At 36.2% G+C, this 22,500-nt stretch overlaps 1 protein-coding gene across 1 annotated transcript in view; it reads left to right on the forward strand.

Annotated features, from left to right (window-relative positions):
• Window positions 1–22,500, forward strand: part of LOC115232354 (lysyl oxidase homolog 3-like) — a 111,026-nt gene that overhangs the window by 87,560 nt on the left and 966 nt on the right. Inside the window, exons 3-8 of the mRNA XM_029802192.2 lie at window positions 2,575–2,745; window positions 5,386–5,542; window positions 9,837–9,977; window positions 16,598–16,715; window positions 18,360–18,517; window positions 20,685–20,779. Of these exons, the coding sequence (XP_029658052.1) occupies window positions 2,575–2,745; window positions 5,386–5,542; window positions 9,837–9,977; window positions 16,598–16,715; window positions 18,360–18,517; window positions 20,685–20,779 (840 nt within the window). The remainder of the gene's footprint in view (window positions 1–2,574; window positions 2,746–5,385; window positions 5,543–9,836; window positions 9,978–16,597; window positions 16,716–18,359; window positions 18,518–20,684; window positions 20,780–22,500) is intronic.

Genomic DNA, 22,500 nt, shown 5'->3' on the forward strand with positions numbered 1-22,500 from the left:
TATATGGACATGCATACACACACACATACACACATGCATATATGTAATATACATGCAAACACATACGCATACACACACATACACACACATACACACTCACGTATACTCGTGAAATAAATAACTGCAACTTAAAAGAACTCATAACCAAATTGGAACATAGCAGAATATATTTGATATAACATAATAGTGATTGCTATTTATTCAGTTATAATAAATAGATATCCATACACACACACGCGCACACCGCACACACACACAAATACACACGTACATATATACACTCTCAATTTATCTGCACCCATTCTGTTTCATATTTCTTGTTCTAGACTCAAGGCATGCAGTAAAAACAAATAAGAAAGACTTTAATTAAATATCTACAAAATGTGTTAGAAAGACGTGTCTTTTTTTTCTTTTTTCTTTTGCCTCTCTTATTTTCCCGACATTTTCCTTTCATTCAGTGCAAACAGCATAAGTGTTCAGAGATTTATCTAAACAAAAATAAGCTAAGTGTTAAGAGCTTTCATAAATGCGGGGGAAATTAACAAGTGAATAAAACCGTCTACAGTCCTTTTTCTCTTTTAACTTCCGTTTTTGGGGGTTTTTTTGTATATTTTGATCATTTTTATTCCTTACCCGTTTTCAGTAACATTGCAATACTGTGAATCTGCTGTCTCTCATTTTAACCATTCTACCAGATGAGCAGGTCATTATACAACCGTGGTGTCTCGAGTAGAAATATTTTTTGTACTTTTCTTTGCTAGTCAGCACGAGTATGTGTGTGTCTGTGTGCGTATGTTGTTGCTGATGTGCGTGTATGTCAATCGTTGCATGTGTGTGTGTGTGTGTCTGTGTCTGTCTGTCTGTCTGTCTGTGTCTGTGTTCACACCATAACCTCTTCTATGGTCATATGCAAATGTCTGAAACCATAGCTGTTGCTGTTTGTTTGTTGAGCGAAGCGGTTTTCGTCCCAGAGCTCGCAAGATCGCGCCTCTGTAGTGGAAGAAGTCCGAAACGTGATCCTTTGCTATTCGTAAGACCCGTAGAAGAGAAAGCAGGTCAACCCCGACACCGAGAGCATCGACGTATGGATGAATGCACATCCAGACTCAGCAGTTGCGTAGGAAGTCGGGGACAAAAAACAGGAAGAAAGAGTGAGAGAAGGTTGGAACGAAAGAGTACAACAGGGGTCGCCACCACCCCTGCCGAAGCCTCGTGGAGCTTTAGGTGTTTTTGCTCAATAAACACACACAACGCCCGGTCTGGGAATCGAAACCGCGATCCTCCGACCGCGAGTCCGCTGCCCTAACCACTGGGCCATTGCGCCTCCACAGCTGTCGCTGCTCTTTCTGTTGTTGCCTTACTTCTCTTGTTTACTACGCATGCCACTATGCTATATCTGCGTACTATTATAGGAATCGGGCAAAGTGACTATCAAAACTTGCCAAAGTGAATATCAAAACAATGACACAGCAATGCACCATCGGTATGATACGAACGTCTGACCCTTCGATTGTTGTCTGATATTTAACCGACTCGACCACTCGCAGCTCATTTATTAACTATATTTGATATTTGCTCAGTTGTCTTTATCACTATTCTTGCAGTTATGGTTGCAAACAATTTATTTAAAGATGTATTATAGCAATATAAAGATACTAATTCAAAACCTTACCCAATGCCATAACCATTTTGGTCTCATGTTGAGGATCTATTTTCAGTGTTTAAAACATTTTTGTCTGATCATCAGTTGCAGCAACTCAAAAACTGTACAATTGCATCATCATTGGTTCAATCATACCATTTGTAGACACCTAAGCTCTTTGGTTGCATAAATTGCCAATGACATTTTCTGTTATTAGTCCTTTATTCTAAAAGCGCGAGATAACAGAATCAGTATAGCACTGAAGGAAATAACACAATTTCTTTGTGTTTCTTTCACTGTCAGTGAAAATCTCTCTGAGGTGAGTAACATAAACACCAGTCAAGTCCTGGCAAAGATTTAACTGACTGCTCTACCACCCAGTGTGAGAAGCCTTTCACTTATATACTTATATTCGTAAGAAGTCATTATTTTTTATCATGCCTGTAACTTCGACATACGAAAACAAATTCCAGTGTCTAGAAAGTATATTTCTAAACAATACTTCCGATGGGAGCGAGGATAGATTTGTATTGAGACAGTTATTTCATTCTCCTTCATCCACAAATTTGGAAACAAAGTGGAGGAGCACACGATTTCCTTATCTATTGCTTCGGGTTAATGTCACAGTAACCTGTATAGTATTTCGGAGAGTTCCTAAGCATTAAATTGTACACTTCTCGTTGCAAATATCTCTTAAATATTATCCTACCGTCTTAAAAAGTGGAAATACGTTGTACAATGTAGACGATGCAGGATGCGGCTCAAACGTCTCTCGTCATAGGTCTACTCAGTGAAGGATGATCTGGTCCTAAACGACAACAACAACAATAACAACAACATTCTAACATTAAACAGCAATTTCATCATCAGTACCATTTTTTTCTGCTTTCATATTCCTCATACTCATCTTTCTCGTCTGGTTTGTCTTTCAGAAATTTAAAGTAAGGCTGGATGGAGGTCGATATAAAAGGGAAGGGCGAGTTGCTATACTCTTGCCCGGAGCTAAGAAGTATGGAGTGATCTGTGGTGACCACTGGAGTTATTTTGAAGCTTCTGTGGTCTGTCGGCAGTTAGGATTTGGTTTGGTGAAGCAAGTTTTCCAGGTAAGGATAAATATTATGATTACTGACTATTAAGGAATGAATATGTATGCGTATGATTAGTGTTTGTGTGCATGTATAGAATTGGATGGCATCTGTTGATGTACGAAAAAAATTCAGAAATTAAATTCGTTTACTGAGAGAAGAATTCACTTCTGACGTTTCGTATCCAAAACTTTCTTTCCGGTCCAAAACATCAGAATTCACTTTCCCGATGACAAACGAACATATATTATTTACCAATTTTACAATATCTTACCAACTTGGCCATTTTGGTTCTGTTGTTTATGCCTGTGTTACAATAAGGAAAAATCTAGGTAGTCATTCATTCTGATAAAAATAGCGACCAAATTCTCTCAAATCATGAACTACCAGCTTAAAGGACTTATTGAAAAACACCGTCTCGGAATTTTTACTTGACAAAAACAAAATCACTCTCAGTGAGAGCCGACCACAATAAATGACAATATGTACGTGTGTGTATACATATATTACTAACTTGGAAGTAGGTTAAGGATCTCCGGTTCTCTCCCTACTAGTCGGTGGCTACCACAACTCCAGCCCCCGTTGTGAACTTGGATCCAAGTAGTTTATTAGTTGGAGCACTCAGACTACACATCTATTAGTTTAGATCACCAGTGATCTAAACTGTTCCTCTTCTGTATATATATATACACATGTGGGTGTGGGTGTGTGTGTGGGTGTGTGTGTGGGTGTGTCTCTTCCTGATGTAGCTTACCTGTCTGGTGATAAGGTTATACAAAACATGAAAGAAAGAAATGGAAGAATACAGAGGAGATAAAATATCTTGGTCTTGCCAAGTTATTTCTATCACATTAACCGTTAAAATCTCATGAATGCTTTGCAAGACATTATCCTTTCAACAGTAGTTTTCATTAAAAGGTTTGTGTAGTTGCATTCGCTGTGAGGTTGCTCGGTGCAATTCTTTTATGGATTTGCTGTTTTCCGGAGAACATTACTTCAGCTGTTCTTTCTTCCACACAGGCTGATATAAGGGTTGCTACTGTGATGATAATAATAAGAGAAGGCTTGAATACTTGTATTGCAGATGCAAGAATTCTGGAATGAATTTCTTATTGGTGGTTCAAAGATGATCTTATTCTATTTCAGTCCATTTCGTATCAATGACATCAAGTGACAACTAAGATAGCTTAACATTTACTCAACAGCTCCTTAGTAACTCAGACGCAGCATGTCCATGGATTTAAAACGTTTGCTTTGTAACCATAAAAGCCGTTCCAAGTTCAGTCCCTCTGCATAGTATCCTGAACAAATGTTTTGCTGTTGTTTTTTACTATATTCTTGAAATTCAAAAGCCAGCATTGTCACACACAGTCACATTCTCCATCATAATTCATTTAAGGTACACATGTCTACGAAATACTCAGACACTTACAGGCTAATTCAATGAGTTGGCTGTTCCATTTGGTTGAACTTTGTAACATTCATCGTTGGAACCGACGGGAATCCATTTACTATTCTTTTTTTTTTTTTACTCTGACACACATAGTGAAGGTAGAATAAGTCTTGTACTTTAACTGTTCTGTTCACTGATTTATTTTACTGAACCAGCATTTAGCCTTTGTTTTTTATTCATCACCGAACAACTGCTAACTTTTCAAAATTAATTAACAATTTCACTAATATTTATAGTTATAAATGCAATCTTATATTCTGGGCACACAATATATTAGTTCTGACTCATTAACTCGCAAATGTTAACGACATTCGAAGTAGGTGCTTACAATCTATCTATCTGAGATTGTCCAAATGACTGTGTCAATTTTATTGTGTTAGCAATTGATTGAAGTTTTGACTGAAATTCAGTCAATATTCCTTTTCTTGGAAATTCTGGCTACATACATGTGTATATATATATATCTATCTGTTTAATCCACCTGTTTACCTGTGTCTACTTATGTATCTATATGTGCATGTGGACATATATTTGTACATAGATGTAAATATAGAATCGTGTTAATGACGCTGTTTATCCATGTAAAATTGATTACTATTAAGATATGTGGTTTCATGCAAGTCTGTGGTTGCGCATGCATATGCATGCATGTATGCATGCATGTATGTGTGTATATAAAGCATCATGACGAGCTGGCAGAATTACACTACGGTACTAGCCTAGTTCATGACTGCTTTATATGCAGCTGATCTATGCTGTTGATGGAAGAAAGAAGCCGGGTACATGCTGTCAACAAAGTGGAAATTTCCATCTGAAGATTCGGCACCTTTCTTTACCGCATATCACTAATATAGAAAGACTGTGTTTATATTTAGTCCACAGTGAGACTTAATAATATTTCAATTCTTCTGATTTTCACGCTATTTTGAATATAATATTTGTTGTGTGTGTGTGCGTGCGTGCGTGCGTGCGTGCGTGCGTGTATGTGTGTGCACGTGCGTGTGGGTGTGTGGGTGTTTCTATAATTATAAGTATCGTTAATGATTGTGATTTATCCAAGTTAAACATCCATTTCTCTGTAGAATTAACCTAGATGTCTAACATTGTTTTGTGTTTTTGTATTTTGATACACGGAAAAGAATTTCTGTACAAGATGCTTAATAATTTATTCATTATCTTAACTTTACCACCAACACCACGGACAGGTAAATTACTATGGTGGAAGTGAACTTGATAAACTCTTTGCCCGCATCCGTTGCCACGGAAACGAAAGTCATCTAGCAGACTGTCAGACGTTTGAGCATTACAATCAGGTGAAATGTAGCACTAAGGAGTCTGTGGCATCTCTCATTTGCACAGACGGTAGGTGAACTCTGCTTCCTTTTTATAACTGTATCATCTTCTGTCTTGTACTTCTATTTTCTTCTTTTTTTTAATAATCAAAATGGCAGGAGCAGTATCCATGACATGTGCAGAGCCTCCTAGACTGGTAAGATTAATGTGGTTTATGTTCAGTTTGAACATCAGTAGGTCGGTGTCTTCAGGAAAACCGTGGGTGGAGAAGGAATTTCAGAGTGTTGGAGTCTTGGGGGTAAGATGATGTATCTAAACACGCATACTTAACTAATTCTATGAGTATGTGCTGCGCGAGGCTATGGCAGTACGCATGCACTTTTCATCTTGTAAATGTGCGTGTGTAATGTTGTGTGTTTTCATACTAGTACATGTGCCATAACACCTATCACTATTACCAACAATACCATCTATACCTTGTTACTAACGGGCGAATGAGTGGAAAGAGGGGCTTTATATGGCTGCCCGACCTACAAAAAATAGCAAAGGTTCTTCAAATATCGCCTTATTAACAGAAAGACACATTACAGAATATTGTTCTAAATACCCCTAAATAAGACGAGATGGTCACGGCTGAAATGCTTGGTCATAATTGCCTTGGAGTTAAACACTACTATTACTATCACTAACTCTAGCTCTCCCTCCTTTTTCTTTCTCCATCTTCTTCACACACTGTTCTAACCGCCATTTCATCTTTTTCTCTTCTCACTAGTCCACATGGTATTGAATTATTCTTTTGAATAAAGTGTTTTGATTTCATCGAATCATTGCTATTTATATTGCCCGTTACAACCAGGATAAGCCAGTTTCTCTATTATGCTCCACTTAAGTAATCACCTTCTTAAGTCTACCACAATTCTGTTTTCATCAGTGATTGCGATTGTTTGTGTTCTTACCATACCACCCCATTTTCTCCTGATAACCAACAACTAATATAATAGAGTCAACCACCTTTCCCCATCATCTTTCGTAACAACTTTAGCGATCGAACGGAGGTGCCTCAATGTGGTGGTTTGATCTACTAAAAGGAGCAGCCAAACTTCCATCAAATTATTTCACCCACATAAAGGCTACATATCTCGCGCTAAGGCTGTAGCGACTCCTTGTATAGACTCTTAATATGCTCAGAGTCCAACTAACAACGAGCTATTGGTCCAATATATGGGACGACGCTGTCGCTATACACCCAGATAACTTAGGTTGCATTCAAAGAAAAGGCTCCAAGATTGATATGAAGTTGCTCACAAACATACTCGAGAGCACAGACACACTGTCCATCCCCTCTCTCATTCTCTTTCTCTCTCTCTCTCTCTCTCTCTCTCTCCTCTCTCTCTCTCTCTCTCTCTCTCTCTCTCTCTCTCTCTCTCTCTCCCCAGTGGTTTTCGTTCCTCAGCACTGACTGTTTTATGCCATTTCCACTCAGGGGCACACTGACACACTCGTCTCTCTCTAATTCTCGTTATCAGTACTGTGTCCACCACTACTATCACCACATTAAACCACTTCTCACAGTACTTCCTTCCTGAAATAACATCCCGTTGAAATTCTTTCTTTTCCTACAGCTGAAATCTTGCCATTGTTCAAGAGGAACATCAACCCTGTGAATCTCATCAGTTACGGAGTATCTGTAACACAACCCCTTCATCTAACCTAAACTATCGACAAAAAAATCACAACTTGAATGAATCCTTCACTATAGGTATTACAACCAACTAGTAGCGGCCATTTTCATCAGATTTCCTTCAATTACAATCCTGTAGAACCTATTTCTTTCATATATCCTGACCAACATATATAGTCTACCTAATTTCCTACTGCAGGCGGCTTTAGGTGGTTGAGAGGAAGTTATGTCATTTATATATTGACACAGCTGCGTGTCACGATTTTCTTATGTTTACAGAAAAATTCTGATGGCTGTTATCAAAATCTTTCAATATGTCTTTATTAATCTATCTATATATCTACCCATATGTTTTATTAGTTATCCATCTATCTATCAGTGCCGTATGGTGGTTGTTGTAATGGATGTGCTGCCATACCCAATGCCACCAAATTTCATGCAGGGGTATAACAAAAGTTTTCCATTGAGATTTCTGATTAAATTAAAGAGTAAGGTTAATATTTGTAATGAATTTGCCATTTTCGATGGGTGTGCAGCGCACACCTAGCACATCTGGAATATACGCCCCTGCTATCTATATATATATATATATATTTTTTTTTTTTTTTTCAATCTCATTATCGTTATTTTCCTCTAACTTCACGTCTTTAGCACTTTTAACTCATTCTTTCTTTTTTTATCTTTTCGAAATTTCTCTTATTTTTTCTCTCTCGCACTCTTCTAGTTTCTTTCCACTTCCACTTTCTCATTTTTTCTCTATGTATGTGCGTGTGTGTGTGTGTGTGTGTGTGTGTGTGTGTGTGTGTGTGTGTGTGTGTGTGTGTGTGTGTGTGTGCGTGTGTGTTTGTGTGTGGTGTATATATAAGTATATATAAATGTACACATTTATGTGTACATATACACATATACACATACACACACACTTATATATGTGTGTATGCTTGCAGAAATCGTATATATATATTTGTTAAACAGTCTTACTGTAAAAATATAGCCCCTTGATATACAACAGGTGCTTCACCAACTAGAAATGAATAATTGTTTTCAGTTTCAGTTTTCTTTAAAAATTCATCAAGAATTGCTTAACATCGCCTTCTATCTATCGAAGTAAATCCCGTCAAAAAATTAATTAGTTGTAGTTGGTAAGACTGTATTAGATACCAAAATTCTGAAACTAAAGAAACAATAAACTTATTAATCTTATTGCAAACTTATTGCAATGAAGCTTTATAGATATTGAAAGTAAATTCAACTCCAGGTCCACCCACTTCGATATTGTAGAATATTACCCATCCATTTCTAGGCCCTCTTCTGAAAGCTAAATTTAAGAAATGATTCACTGCTGTAGCTGATGTTAATATTATATAATCCCGAACGCAAGGTAGTCGCTCTCAGTTTGTGACGACTCCTTCAGGATAAAAAAATAATAATAATCCCTTCAGTGCATCCAAGAGTAGCTACGATGGATCAAAAATATCGGATTAATCGTATTATGTATTAAACGCTTAAAAAATAGAGCGCAGTCATCCTAACATTGAACCATATACAGATGACGTGCCAACAGTATCCCCTTATTTGAACGGATATGATATGAACAGATTTAGAAAAGATTAGAAAAATTCTAATTAACATATTCAAGAATTTAAGCTGAAAATTACAAGAAATTCAAATAATAAACTTTCTAGACATTACCCTAAACCTAAACACTAGTTACATTCTATCCCTACTGAAAACTAAATGAGGAAATAATATATATCAATAGGGATTTTATTCATCTACCCACAATTATAAAACGTATTACATATATTATTTGTAAACATCAGATAAGAACATATCTAATAAAGACTCAAAGTCTTTGAAAGAAGTGGTTTCAAAGACAAACTGAAGTACTTGGAACATCCTATACGAAAAATATTAAATTTAGAAATGTTAATATTAGATAATAGCACTTCATATAGTATCTGCAAACATAGCGAGAAACTTCCTATTACTCATAAGTACACACTTCCCTGTTTTACTCAGACATCCCAAAATATTTAACAAAAATTTAATAAAAATCAGCTGTAGTTATTTGGATAACAGGCCCGCAAATCTCCAACTACAACCAAAAACTAGAAATGCCAATGACTCACATGCTGAATGCAATTGTAGAAACGCATCAAATTGTCGAAACGCTACTGTTTAGATTTGGTGTAAAAGGAAAATAAATTATATTTGCATATACAGGGGTGACAAAAAACACATTGGAAAGTCGATGTAAACCGCACAAACAAATTTCGACAGTATCTGGAGAGTTATTCCTCCTTAAGTTTTGCATTCAAATTCCACTCAGACCAACTTTGCCTTTCTTCTATCTGCGGCTGATAAAATAATTACTCTAGAATCGATATTACTCTAGAATCGATATTACTCTAGAATTGATAATTACTCTAGAATCGATATAATTGATTATACGTTTAAATTTGGTGTCCCTGTATGGCCATAGTCCAATGACTGAAACTAATAAAAGAATTATCTTTCTTTTCTAACATGTACAAAAATATAAAGATATATTTTCATTATTACTGTTTGTCAAAAGATCTTTAACTCAACTACTACCTTACTAAGAATATTTTGAACTCAGACAACATGCTTTCATTTCATTCACAGATTAAATCATTATTCCATTACATTCTTTTACAGAGCTTCCTGACTTAGTACCAGACGTTGAAGCACTTCGATTATCAATTCGGCTTGAGGACAAGCCTCTTTACTATTTACAATGTGCTATGGAAGAGAATTGTCTTGCATCAGAAGCTTATGAAGTTAAAGAACATTCCAGAGGTAATGAATTCTGATATAGTTTAAAGAAAGGAGGGCTGTTTGTTTTGCTTTGTTTTTGTTGTTTTTTATCAGTAAAATGATTTGTGGTAGTTGGCTGGGTGGATATAGCATCAGACAAAGCAATTGAGAGTTTGTCGGTTCGCCTAGCTTTCGTTGTTAGATCGTACAGTCGTACTTTCGACTCAACGTATTAAATACTTGTGCATTTCACCTCACACAGCTGAAAATGTGTTGCGTCTGTAGCCGAGTGGCGCCACACAGATTAATAATCAAAAACTTTGCAAATGGAAGGTGTCAACGACCCTTGGTCACGACACACTGGATGTCACTGGATATCCTGTTGTATTTGTAACCAAAACGCTTTTAGCTTTCAAATGGCTCATACAGAATTGGAAACTAACTATTGCAAGCAGTAGCAACACTGTAAACTTGACAAGTTGATTTGTCACACCAAATCGTATGCTTCATGCAATGAAAAAGCTACAAGCAATATAGTATCATATGCGGGTGAATGGGAATATACATTTCATTTACTTCACCCTACAGAAGGCTAGTATAAGCAACAGCTCAATTGATACTTGTAATTCGTTAAGAGCTATGCTATAATTCTTTGAACTACTTGATTAACTCATCAATCTGTGCTTTATCACTCACTAAGTCACCGGGACACATCTGGCGGCTTTGACTTTGTATAATGATTCCATGGAGTATTCAGCAGAGTAGTCCACTCTACATTCCAATACTTCGTGTTGCCCTGAGAGAGAAGGAGAGAGAGAGAGAGAGAGAGAAAGGAAAAGAAAGAGAGAGAGAAAAAAAGAGAGAGAAAAAAACAGAGAGAGATGGTTTCACGTCGACAACTGCACTTGGCAATATTGATGACTTGTCAGACATGCTGGCTTGAAGCACTTATATTAATAATAATAATAATAATAATAATAATAATAATAATAATAATAATAATAATAATAATAATAATAGCGCATGTTCCTTAGTGGCTGACGATATATGCATCTCTGATCACGAGCAGAAGTAGTGGGGGAGCATCATAGCCATGTGTTGAGAGGGATTCTTTGGGGTTTGAATAATTCACCTCTGGAAACATGGGTAGTTCTTTCAACATCCTTAAACAACCCTTATTCAGGGACCTTTTGAGCGGGATGGGCTACTCAACCTGAAGAAATTTCTAACTGGGCCCCACCTGCAAGGTCATGTGCTGTTTATCTTGATATAAGATCACCATGTCGCGCACATATGGTTGTGATGCATGTGCCTGGTGTACCCTTATCAGACGGGTAGTCATGATGGGTATATTGGGCTTCGTATATTTTACCCCAGTGTCACTTTGATGGCATGAACTGCTCTCTCACTCAATAATAATAATAATAATAATAATAATAATAATCCTTTCTACTATCGGCACAAGATCTGAAATTTTGGGGGAGGAGCTAAGTCGATTACATCGACCCCAGTGCGTAACTGGTACTTATTTAAATGACCCCGAAAAGATGAAAGGCAAAGTCGACCTCGGCGGAATTTGAACACAGAGGGGGCAAATAAGGACAGACAAACGGATTAAGTCGATTACATCGACCCCAGTGCGTAACTGGTACTTATTTAATCGACCCCGAAAGGATGAAAGCAAAGTCAACCTCGGCGGAATTTGAACTCAGAACATAGCGGCAGACGAAATACCGTTAAGCATTTTGCCCGGTATGCTAACAATTCTGCCAGCTCACCAGCTTAATACTACCACTAATACTACAAATACTATTACTACTACTACTACTACTACTAATAATAATAATAATAATAATAATAATAATAATAATAATAATAATAATAATAATAATAATAATAATAATAATAATAAAATAATAATAATAATAATAATAATAATAATAAGCGGCTGGACGTGTTCTTTGCTGCTCTGACTTGTCAGCAGCTGAAGACACAGAAACACTAATACAACCCGGGAGGACAACTGAAAAATAACTCTAAAAGACTGGAATGTCTATAGTTCCCTGTGAGTATTTTGAATTTCCCTCAAAATAAGTTAAGGAACTTACATATCTACAGCTTTCGAACACATAAACAATCAGCTTTAAAACCTTTTCCCTGAATACTCGAGAATGTAAACATCCTTTTTATTGTAAAAAAAAATACCACCACATTTTTCTCTGAGCAGACATACAAACGAACACCTCAAAAAATTTAGAAACTTTAATATCTCCAATTTTGTGTGAACATTTTGTCTTTCCTTCTTCCCTGACTAACAGAATACTTTTATTGTAACAACACAATTAAATGCACGATAAAGAAAATTAAGGAAGTAAGCACCTGCCAATATATACATACTGCACAACTACAAAAACTGTAAACCACAGCAAAACCTTTAAAAAGAAAAGAAAAATTCCAAAAGAAAAAGAAAAAGAAATTCAAAAATTCAAAAATCCAGCAAGGTGAACATCTCTTCCTCCTACTATTCCCAAAGACTGGAATATCTACAATTTCCTGTGAATATTTTAACTCTCCCTCAAAATAAAAATAAGTTAGAAAACTTACATACCTACAGCTTTCGAACACACAAACGATCCTCCTTTTTATTCTGAGAACACTACCATTTCTCTCTGTGTGGTCATACAAAAGACAATATTTAGTAACTCTTAAAACTTTACTATCTACAACTTGTTTCCTTTTCTGTTTGACTCTCCCTGAGTATTCGAAAATGTAAACATCCTTTTAATTGCAGAAGTTCTACTGTATTCTCTAACTGGACAGACAAACGAACATCTTAAGAAAACCTAAAAACTTCAATATATTACCCAAATACGTAAACACACCTTTTATTGCAATAACACAATTGAATTCAGAAATTCAAAAATTCAACGATGTGAATATCAGGATGTGTGTGTGTGTGTGTATTATTATTATTGTTTTTTCTACCAGTAATTACAAATAAAACAGGTTGAATTGCTTCTTTTCAAGGCAGCACTCTCAGCGACCACTGGTAGTAGTAAACACATTTCACCTCTGCTGACCCAAAGGGTGAGAAGATTCATTTGTCTCTATGGCTGATTTCTCCACCATCTGCCGAATCTATTTATAGACCTGTAGAATATGATCTATTCACCAAACTGCTGCCCAAATATTTCCTCCACCAATGGTAGTGGTGGTGATGGTGATAATGAAAATAACAACAACAACAACAACAACAACAACAATAATAATAATAATAATAATAATAATAATAAAATAATAATAATAACAATAATATGCTGCAGCTGCTGATACTAAATACCACTAATACTTCAATAATACTACAACTACTACTATTATGATACCACATGAATCTGAGGCTCAACTACCACCCTTACCCTTAGGGGTTATCGACAGCGTATGTATGATCATTGGAGAGAAAAGGGATTGTTTCAACTCACGGAACAGAGACTATGTGATCAAGCTAGAGCAATAAGAAAAGATTGTTGGTTCACAGAAGTAGAGCTCGAAGCTATCAAAAGACGGGTCATAGAAAATAGCAGCAGAGATAACAATGAAAATAGAGATCTTACTAATAAGTGTAATCCCATAGCACAGGAAACGAGCAGTGATAGTTGATGAGAGACATGTAGATGATCTAAAAGAAGACAATAAAACTAATAGCGACATGACAGATGAACAAAAGGCAATCTACGACAGAATAAAGGCAAGACTACGGGAGAATGATACCGACATTATTTGTAACCTTAAAAAGGTTGATCGATGGAAATTGAACTTAGAAACGAAAAATGTCAATGAAATTCTGAAATATATCAGAACAAACAACATCACAGAAACAAATAATTTGATCAAGGCAGCAAGTATTGTTGTAGCAGAAAATGCGGGTGTTGATTTCAAGAAAAAGTGACATAATGGGAATGATGAAAGAAAAGATCCATGGCGGAAAAGAAGAATCCAGACAGGGTTAGACATGCTCTCGAAGGAAATCTCTGTGTTAGACCGAAAAGAGAAAAGAGAGCTTAAAAGCGAACAAAAATACAGGGCGCTGAAAAGGAAGTATAATATTGAATGAAAGGGCCTGAAAGTAGTATGGGAGGAACTGAAACAGCACCTCGTTGCAAAGAAAGCAAAGATGGTAAGATACGACCAAAGAATGAAGGGTTACCACCAGAATAGGTTATTCAGAGTAGATCAGAAGAGATTCTCTAAAGAAATAAATTGAGAGTGTACAGATGAAAAGTTGATACCAGATAACATTGAAAGTCAAAGGTTTTGGAGTTACATCTGGAGCAAAGACAAAGAACACAAGAAGGATGCTGAATAGTTGCAAGAACTGAAACAAAGAGTAATCTGTCCAAAACTGGCAGAACTAGTCATTTCAGTTAGGGAAGTGAAGGAAATCAGCAAAAAGATGAGCAACTGAAAGGCCCTGGGACCACATGGAGTTCAAGGCTACTGAATCAAAAGATTTGGTGAATGTCATGCACAAATAGCTGCGCAACTCAGTACCTTGTTAAATGCCGACCAAGTAACACGAGAGTGGTCGACAGCGGGTAGGACGGTGTTGTGTCTGAAAAACATCGAATAAGGCAATACGGTTGACAATTACAGGCCGATATCCTGTCTGCCACTTATATGGAAATTATTGACTGGAATACTTGCAGAGTCGATGTACGAACATCTGGAAAAAAATGGAGTCCTTCTACATGAGCAGAAGGGTTGCAAGCGTAAATGCAGAGGTACCAAGGATCAACTTCTGATAGACAAAACTGTACTCAGAGACTGCAAGAGGAAGAAAAGTAACTTAACCATGTCATGGATCGACTATCGTAAGGCGTACGATATGATCCTACATTCTTGGATTATGGAGTGTATGAACCTATTTGGTATTGCATCGAATGTTAAGCGATTGCTTGGAAAAAGTATGGCAAATTGAGGACGGACCTGACAGCATACGGAAGAAGTTTAGGAAAGTAGAGATTAGGAGGGACATCTTCCAAGGAAACTGCCTGTCCCCACTGATCTCTGTACTGTGCTTGATACCACTAACACTGATTCTGAGGAAAGCAAAAGCTGGGTATGTATTCAAAAGCTGCCAACAAAAAGTCAACCATTTTTTATTCATGGATGACCTCAAATTTTATGGTAAAGATGAAGCCCAAGTCAGTTCCCTCGTTGATACGGTGTATACCTTCAGTGCCGATATCAGAATGGAGTTCGGACTGAGAAAGTGTGGAGTGTTAGTCTTGAAGAGAGGCAAAATCAAATGTATGGACGGACTAACGATACCGTCGGGAAAGGTTATGAAGCAGATAGAAGAGACGAGCTATAAGTACTTGGGGATTTTGGAAACGGATAAATTGATGGAGAAAGAAATGACAGAAAATTTTAAGATGGAGTACTTTTGCAGACTGAAATTGATCCTTAAGTTGAAATTAAACGGACGGAATAAGATCGAAGCTATCAACACCTGGGCGGTTTCACTCTTTAGAGATGGAGCAGGGGTAATCGCATGGACAGTAAACGAACTAAACAGCTTAGATAGAAAGACAGACTGTTATTGGATGCGAACACAGCATTAGAGCAGAAGAAAACAACATAGCATGGTATGTAAAAAATGTCACAGAACCGCTATTATTAGAAGTAAGAGGGTCAGGTTTGTGTCGGATGAAAGATTGCAAAGATAAAGCACTATGTCAGATTTTGAGTGGTGTATCATAAATCCTGTCATTATTTTTCTTGTTTTCCTATCTATTTTGATTAATTCATTTAGTGTCCAGTTAAGGATATTGTAACTGTAACTTATAACTGGGATGGCTAAAGTGTTGATGCCTATTATTTTGTTTTTCGCATTGAGCTTTATTTTCAGTACTAATCTATAGTATTCTTTCTTTATTTTCTCTTTCATTTGTGTATGTTGAATCGTATCTAGTTCATTGATTCCTAAATATTTGTATATCTCGCTTTGGTCTGATCTTTACCTTTTGACCGGCAGATTTAGAAAATAATTTTTTGTAACTAAACACTTTAATGTAACCTAAAAATATATTATTCCATTATCGATACCCAACACTATAACTCACATTTAACATTGTCACCGTCCAATAACATAACGGTCGCTGCATATCACATATTCCGTCCTACGATAAACACAAGGCCTGAAATTTTGGGAGGCAAGTCGGTTACATTGAACTCCAGGACTCAACTGGTGAGTATTTTATCGACCCTGAAAGGAGGAAAGGTAAAGTTGATCTTGGTGGAATTTGAACTCCGAACGTAAAGACGAACGAAATGGCGCTGAACATTTTACCCGGTATGCTCACGATTTTGCCAGCTCGCCACCTTTACGATACACAAATAATATCCAACAAACTAATACAGCTCTCATTGCACTAACTCCGTACAGCACCAGAAACGAACCAAATCTTTCGACAATGCAGAACTCATGTATAAACACGGTTTTACATTCTCAAATGACATTGCTGCACACATCCCAGAAACACTGAAGTGAACCTGGTGGCACAATAGAAACTCGCATAAACCTCTTAGAAACATGGTGGTGGTGGGGTGGCTTTGATGGTGGTTGTAATGATGATGATTATTTAATGATGTTGCTCCAACAGATTGGGTTGCAGCCACACGACGATTGCTTCGCTTCAGCAGTATTGTACATAACAAAGGCGCAGCAGACTTTATCCCGAACACACCAAAAGATTCTTGGGAGTGGCATGAATGTCATATGTAAGCTCTCTTTCATTCTTATTTGTATTTTGCATGATATTGACATTTAATTGCTTAGAACTCAACCTAAACCTTGTCTTTATTTAACATATCTAAAGTAGCTAAGTTTAGTCGATTCTATCTTTTTCTAAATTATATCCTAGAGAACATTTGACAGCAGCCAACAGCAAGCCAACGAAACTTTCGTTAATCATATAGTACTGCTCCCTTTAACAGAAATAGAATGATTGGTGTTTCATTAGACAACCAGTATATAAGACAATTCTGCATGGATATTTTGTTGTATGCATGTGGACAGTACACCTACTTTCCTATACCTCGGTTTCAATTTGTTGTTGCGAATAGGCATTTTATCATTTGACAATGTCTCCTGTGAAAGATTCAAGTCTCATCCGCTTATTTTAAAAAACAAACTCGTGTAGGATAATACATTTCCACTGCTTAAAGCGGTGAACTTTAGATACGTACGACACTTATTTGTATATGGGGTTACTAAGCCATTTGAAAGGCCTTAGTTATTAAATCACAGTACAACGCCAGTGCTATGATTTGAACATTCTACCTTTAGGTCATCAGTTAGCTTCAATCCTCAGAATTTCCTTCATTCAAAAATCCATGTCTAAGATCTGCAAGTATTCTGCTCCCCTGATAAAAAATATCTCGAACAACTTAAGCCAATTTTACATTTCTTTTCTACCCAGCCTAGTAACGATTCTTTTTAGAGGCTTACCCCTTTTCGCATCATACGCCTTTGCTACTTACTTTGTAGTCAGTTACTCACTAAAAATAAATCTAACCTAGCTGACATTTCTTCTATATAATGTTGACTATTTAATTTCTTCGTCTGTTAGTTTATCAAATACTTAAATATTTAAATACTAACAAATCCACGAGCCATAATGTTGCAGTCCTAGAAGGTATCCAATTTTCACATGCAACTATTGTGTCCAAATGTTATTGTTCAGTCTCTTCAGCACTAAGAACTATGAAAATAGGCAATAACATGCTCTATCCCTATGAAAAGGGGAACATCTGACGACCCCCACATTCTCATCGACTTAGCCTCGCAGAATAAAAAAATTATCATTATTTATTACCTATATAGGTGATTCCCAGACTGATTCTATCGACAACTCACTCATAATACTCATTAACCCACAACATTAACCAGAGATTGAGATACCCAAAATTCTAGAAGGTATTAACACAGGAAATTTATAATAAGCAACAATAAACCGATCTCAACACCCTTTAGTGAGTGATGAATAGCGCATATTCTAGAATTTACTGGTCTATAACATTTTCAGTTGCTTTTCTTATTACAGCCGTCAATCTTGGTTGATTCTAAAAAAAAGTGTTTGGTAACATTGTAACGTGGTCGCAATGTTAGACACAATATGCAGTCGTGTGTCCATAAAATATATGCAACATGGTGTGACACAACAGACGTCCGTTTGTGAGATTCTGTTTGGTGTGTCACAGTTCCATAGCATGATGTGGTATAATCCGATCTGCTAGTATGATGTTAAACAATATTTTACGCTTATTTATAGTGTTCAATATGGATACAAAATGTCAAAGTATATTTCACTATATTAATTAATATTCACAAATAATTTCAACCTGTATATTCTACTCTGCCAGGCATTACCATAGTATGGAGATCTTCGCTCACTATGACATAATGGATTTAAAGGGAAATCGTGTAGCTCAAGGTCACAAGGCCAGTTTCTGCTTAGAAGACACTCGATGTCCACCTGGAATCACACCAAAATATAACTGTATTGGATATGGTGATCAAGGTAAGAGTTTCATACTTTCTAGATATTCAACTTTCTTCCTTAAATATTCGAGATGTGATCAAGTATCAATAAATGTTTCCCGTCTTTGTGAACCACATTAACAACTAGTGTTGTGTACATCACTAGTTAGACCCAGTTGTAATCATAACCTGTTACGTATGCAGGTGACTGACGTGTGCATGCATCAGAATTTACCGGTTTGTTTTTACCTATTTATGCTGACCTACATATATATGTTTCCTTCGTCTTTTCACCTTTTAACCTGAACCTCCTCCAAGTACCAGCCTACTTTTAACAACGTGTATTGACAACCTTAGTATTTCAACATTATTGTAAAAAGCGACTCAATGCTTTTCTATCTCGAATTTTATGCATTCTACTTCATATGGTTTCACATCAGTAATGGTTCTTGTTTTATTTTATTTTTCCTAATGTCCTTTTCTGAATTTTCTCCTGAAAAGAGTTATAGCTAAACATTATTTTTCTGCCAGTATATAATTTTGACTGAACATTTGTTCAAGGACAGATAATCTTAGAGCACCAGCTTCCCGTGTAGTTTCAGTACCCTTCCAGGCACTTATAAAATATTTTGTGTGATTTTTATTTACTATACTCACAAAGGATAGTTACGAAGTAATTTATCGGCTGTTCATTCGTAGTTCAGCCTCTTTATGTTGGTTGTACAAAATGTCGGGTTATTTTGGAACAGTAAAGGGGTGTGAAGTAAAATGTTTGTTAGTATTTAAAGCCTTAGAGCAAAGGGCCTAGATTCGTGATCCAATACTACAGCCAACTGGAATGTCAATAATTAATAACACCTTTTCTCTACACTGAATTCATTTTTCTGTAATCTCAGTCAAAAGAAAGCCTAAATGTGTTGTAAAATTGCTATCGAAATACTCGAGGCCTTGATAAATGATTATGAATTCCATTGTGAAATAATTGTGGTCTTATCTAAATGTGTTGTTTCTAAAATGTAGCTAACATCCAGTTAAGTAAAATGAAAAATACTAAAGATCGATTTTAGTAGATGGAGTTTTGTTGATTAAATTTTCCAATATATAACTGTTATAAATTGTACAGATCATAATGGAACCAAAAGCAAAATCAACCCACACAGAATTTGAACTCAAAACATAGATGGAGAAAATTAAATACTTTATAATCTGCCCGGCGTTCCGCCATTTCTGACAACTTGACCCACTTTTCATGTATGATATTACTGAGGTGAAACGTTTGGCAAGAAGTAGCTCATATAAATATTATGATATAAATAGTACTGATTCCAAGTTTTGTTCCACCATTCAGATTTGTCGTTGATGTACCTCTTCCAAGAAGAAGAAGTTTAAACAAACATCCCTTTACTTATTATTCTTCTCTTTCACGTATTATATTCAGTAACCACATTGGTATGTGCTTGAGGTTACCTTGATTTTCAAAATGTTAAGTAATATTCTTATATGCGATGAACTTGGGTTTGAAGATTTAATCTTACAACATGTGAGTTATACATCCACGTTTCACTCAAAGCATCTACAAGAGAATTTGTATGTTTTGGATGATTTGGACAGCTAGCACTGAGTCCATCACACTTAACACTCCACTACCCCAAGTCTTAACTCTCTCAAATCCCATAGAATAAAAACAATTCCCCACATGAAATACAGACATCGAATTTACTATAAAATTTTAATGTTCTTTGTTAACTTTTAATGATGATTTCGATCCCTCTTGTGACAGTAAGCTTGGATATACATCCAAGGTATGGCACTTACTGCCCTCTGTTTTTAAGCAGTGCAGTCATCTCTCAACGGACCAATCCACCTAGTCGTAAGCAGGCACTACTTATTGATGCAGCTCTCCAAAATATGTAATGGCTACACCCTAAAACTAAGGAGTATTCCGTTTCCATACAATGTAATGGTTAATTTTTCTTATGCATATAACACTTCCTCACACGAAGTAATGTTTGGCGTTAGACGAGTTGCACAACACCATAAAGCGCAATGGAAGACAAGAGACTCCAAGTTGTGATTTTCCTCAAAGAATTTGATGGGAGAATTTTGAAAATGAATGAAAAATATCACTCTTTATTTGTTAACAAACAAACTTCAATACTTTGTTAATGCTTCGAGAGTCAAAGTAATTTTTGCTATCTTCAAAACAGGTCTTTCAGTGAACTGTTCAGACAACTATTACCACGACATAGACTGTCAATGGATTGACATCACAGATATGAAATTTGGAAGTTACATACTCAAGGTATTTAATATTATTTTATATGGTTTTCTGGCTGCTGGCTTTAAATCACAATCTGGGTAATCAGACAACTAAATACAATTTTGTTTTTCTTGCCTCAAAATTCTACTTAGAATTCAACATTAGACTTTAGCACTTGTAATCGTTTTGTTTCTCTAATGTGGTAAAATATATTTTTGCAAACAATTAACAAGAAGACAAATAAATTGAATAACTGAATGTGTATATTTTCTAGTCTACCAATACAAGTTTATCTAAGCATATGTGTGCATACATATAAGTGCATGTATATACAACATATGTGTGCGTGTGTGTGTGTAACTGTGTACGCATATATATGTATATGTATGTGTATGTATATGCATATATATACGTGAATACACACACACACACGCACACACACATACACACATATATATATATATATATCCAATCAGCATTTACAGGAGTTACAACAGTTCCAACAGCTTAAGTTATAAGTTATCGTTTAAAGTACAGTGATCCCTCGTTTATCGCGGTAGATTGGCTCCGAGACCGGCCGCGATAACTGAATTTCCGCGAAGTAGTGACACCATATTTACAGCATTTATTTAACGTGTATTTGAACTTTTAAAACCCTCCCTGTACTGTTAACAACCCAGCCATTACAGTAGTCTATTAATAACAAGGACAACTGTTAAGCAATAACACTTTAGATTAAAAAAATAAAGATTGTTACTGTTACACAGGCCAGATTACGAAATAGAAAGCTGTGATTCGTCGTCTCTCTCCATTGCACCAATCACAGCCAGTCTTAAGTTCAAATACCCCTGTATATGCTTTTTGCTATTTTACTCTTGTTTTGTTGTTCCTAGGCTAGGAAATAATATTTATTATTAATATTTTAAATGATTTAATGAAAAATTTTAGGCGTTCATATATATATATATATTTAAAATCCGCGAAGTGGTGAACCCGCGATAGTTGAACCGCGAAGTAGCGAGGGATCACAGTATGTTCATAAACGTATCAACTTATTTCACAAGGACAACATTCGAATCTTTGTCTTTTCCATTTGTATTGGTTTTAATTTTCTTGAAAATAATATTATAATAGTTGCTTATAGATATTTGTAGTTAGTAGTTACACTACAGTTGTAACAATAGTAGATATCTATTGCTTTCTTTTACTACACTGTAAGTTATATGTCTTATATTAGTAACGGTCAATGTTTGCTAACATATTACTATTTTGTGTAGAAGAAAACTAATCCGAAATCGAGTGGTGAACATCGCTAGAGATGCACTTGACAGCACTGTCTCCTCGCTATTCAATGGTGCACGTTCAGATTTACAGTGATACACTTATTTCGAAACCCTACTTTAGCATTATTACAAACTAGTGTCCACCCAAAATATTTTGAAGCAGCCCTGGGCACCAAAGTCTGGCAATGGGCCTGGTGGTAAAGTAGATTGTTTTGTTTTGCATTTAAAGTATCCTCAAAAACACACGTAATATATTGTTCTTAGAATTCGAATGCAGCGTGGAAGATATATATTGGCCATTCAAAAACACCCAAAGATTGTTAACTTTACACAAGACCCCCTTCGGTCATGAATGACCATGGGATTGCAACTAGAAAGTTCCCTTCAGAGGCACAAGTCCGGGCAAGGTTGTTTATGGAAGACTAGCAGTCGCCCATGCATACCAGCTTCCCCTCTCGACGACACCGATGTTAATCAAGA

The sequence above is a fragment of the Octopus sinensis genome, linkage group LG2 (genome assembly GCF_006345805.1).
Source record: "Octopus sinensis linkage group LG2, ASM634580v1, whole genome shotgun sequence".
Taxonomy (NCBI): Eukaryota; Metazoa; Mollusca; class Cephalopoda; order Octopoda; family Octopodidae; genus Octopus; species Octopus sinensis.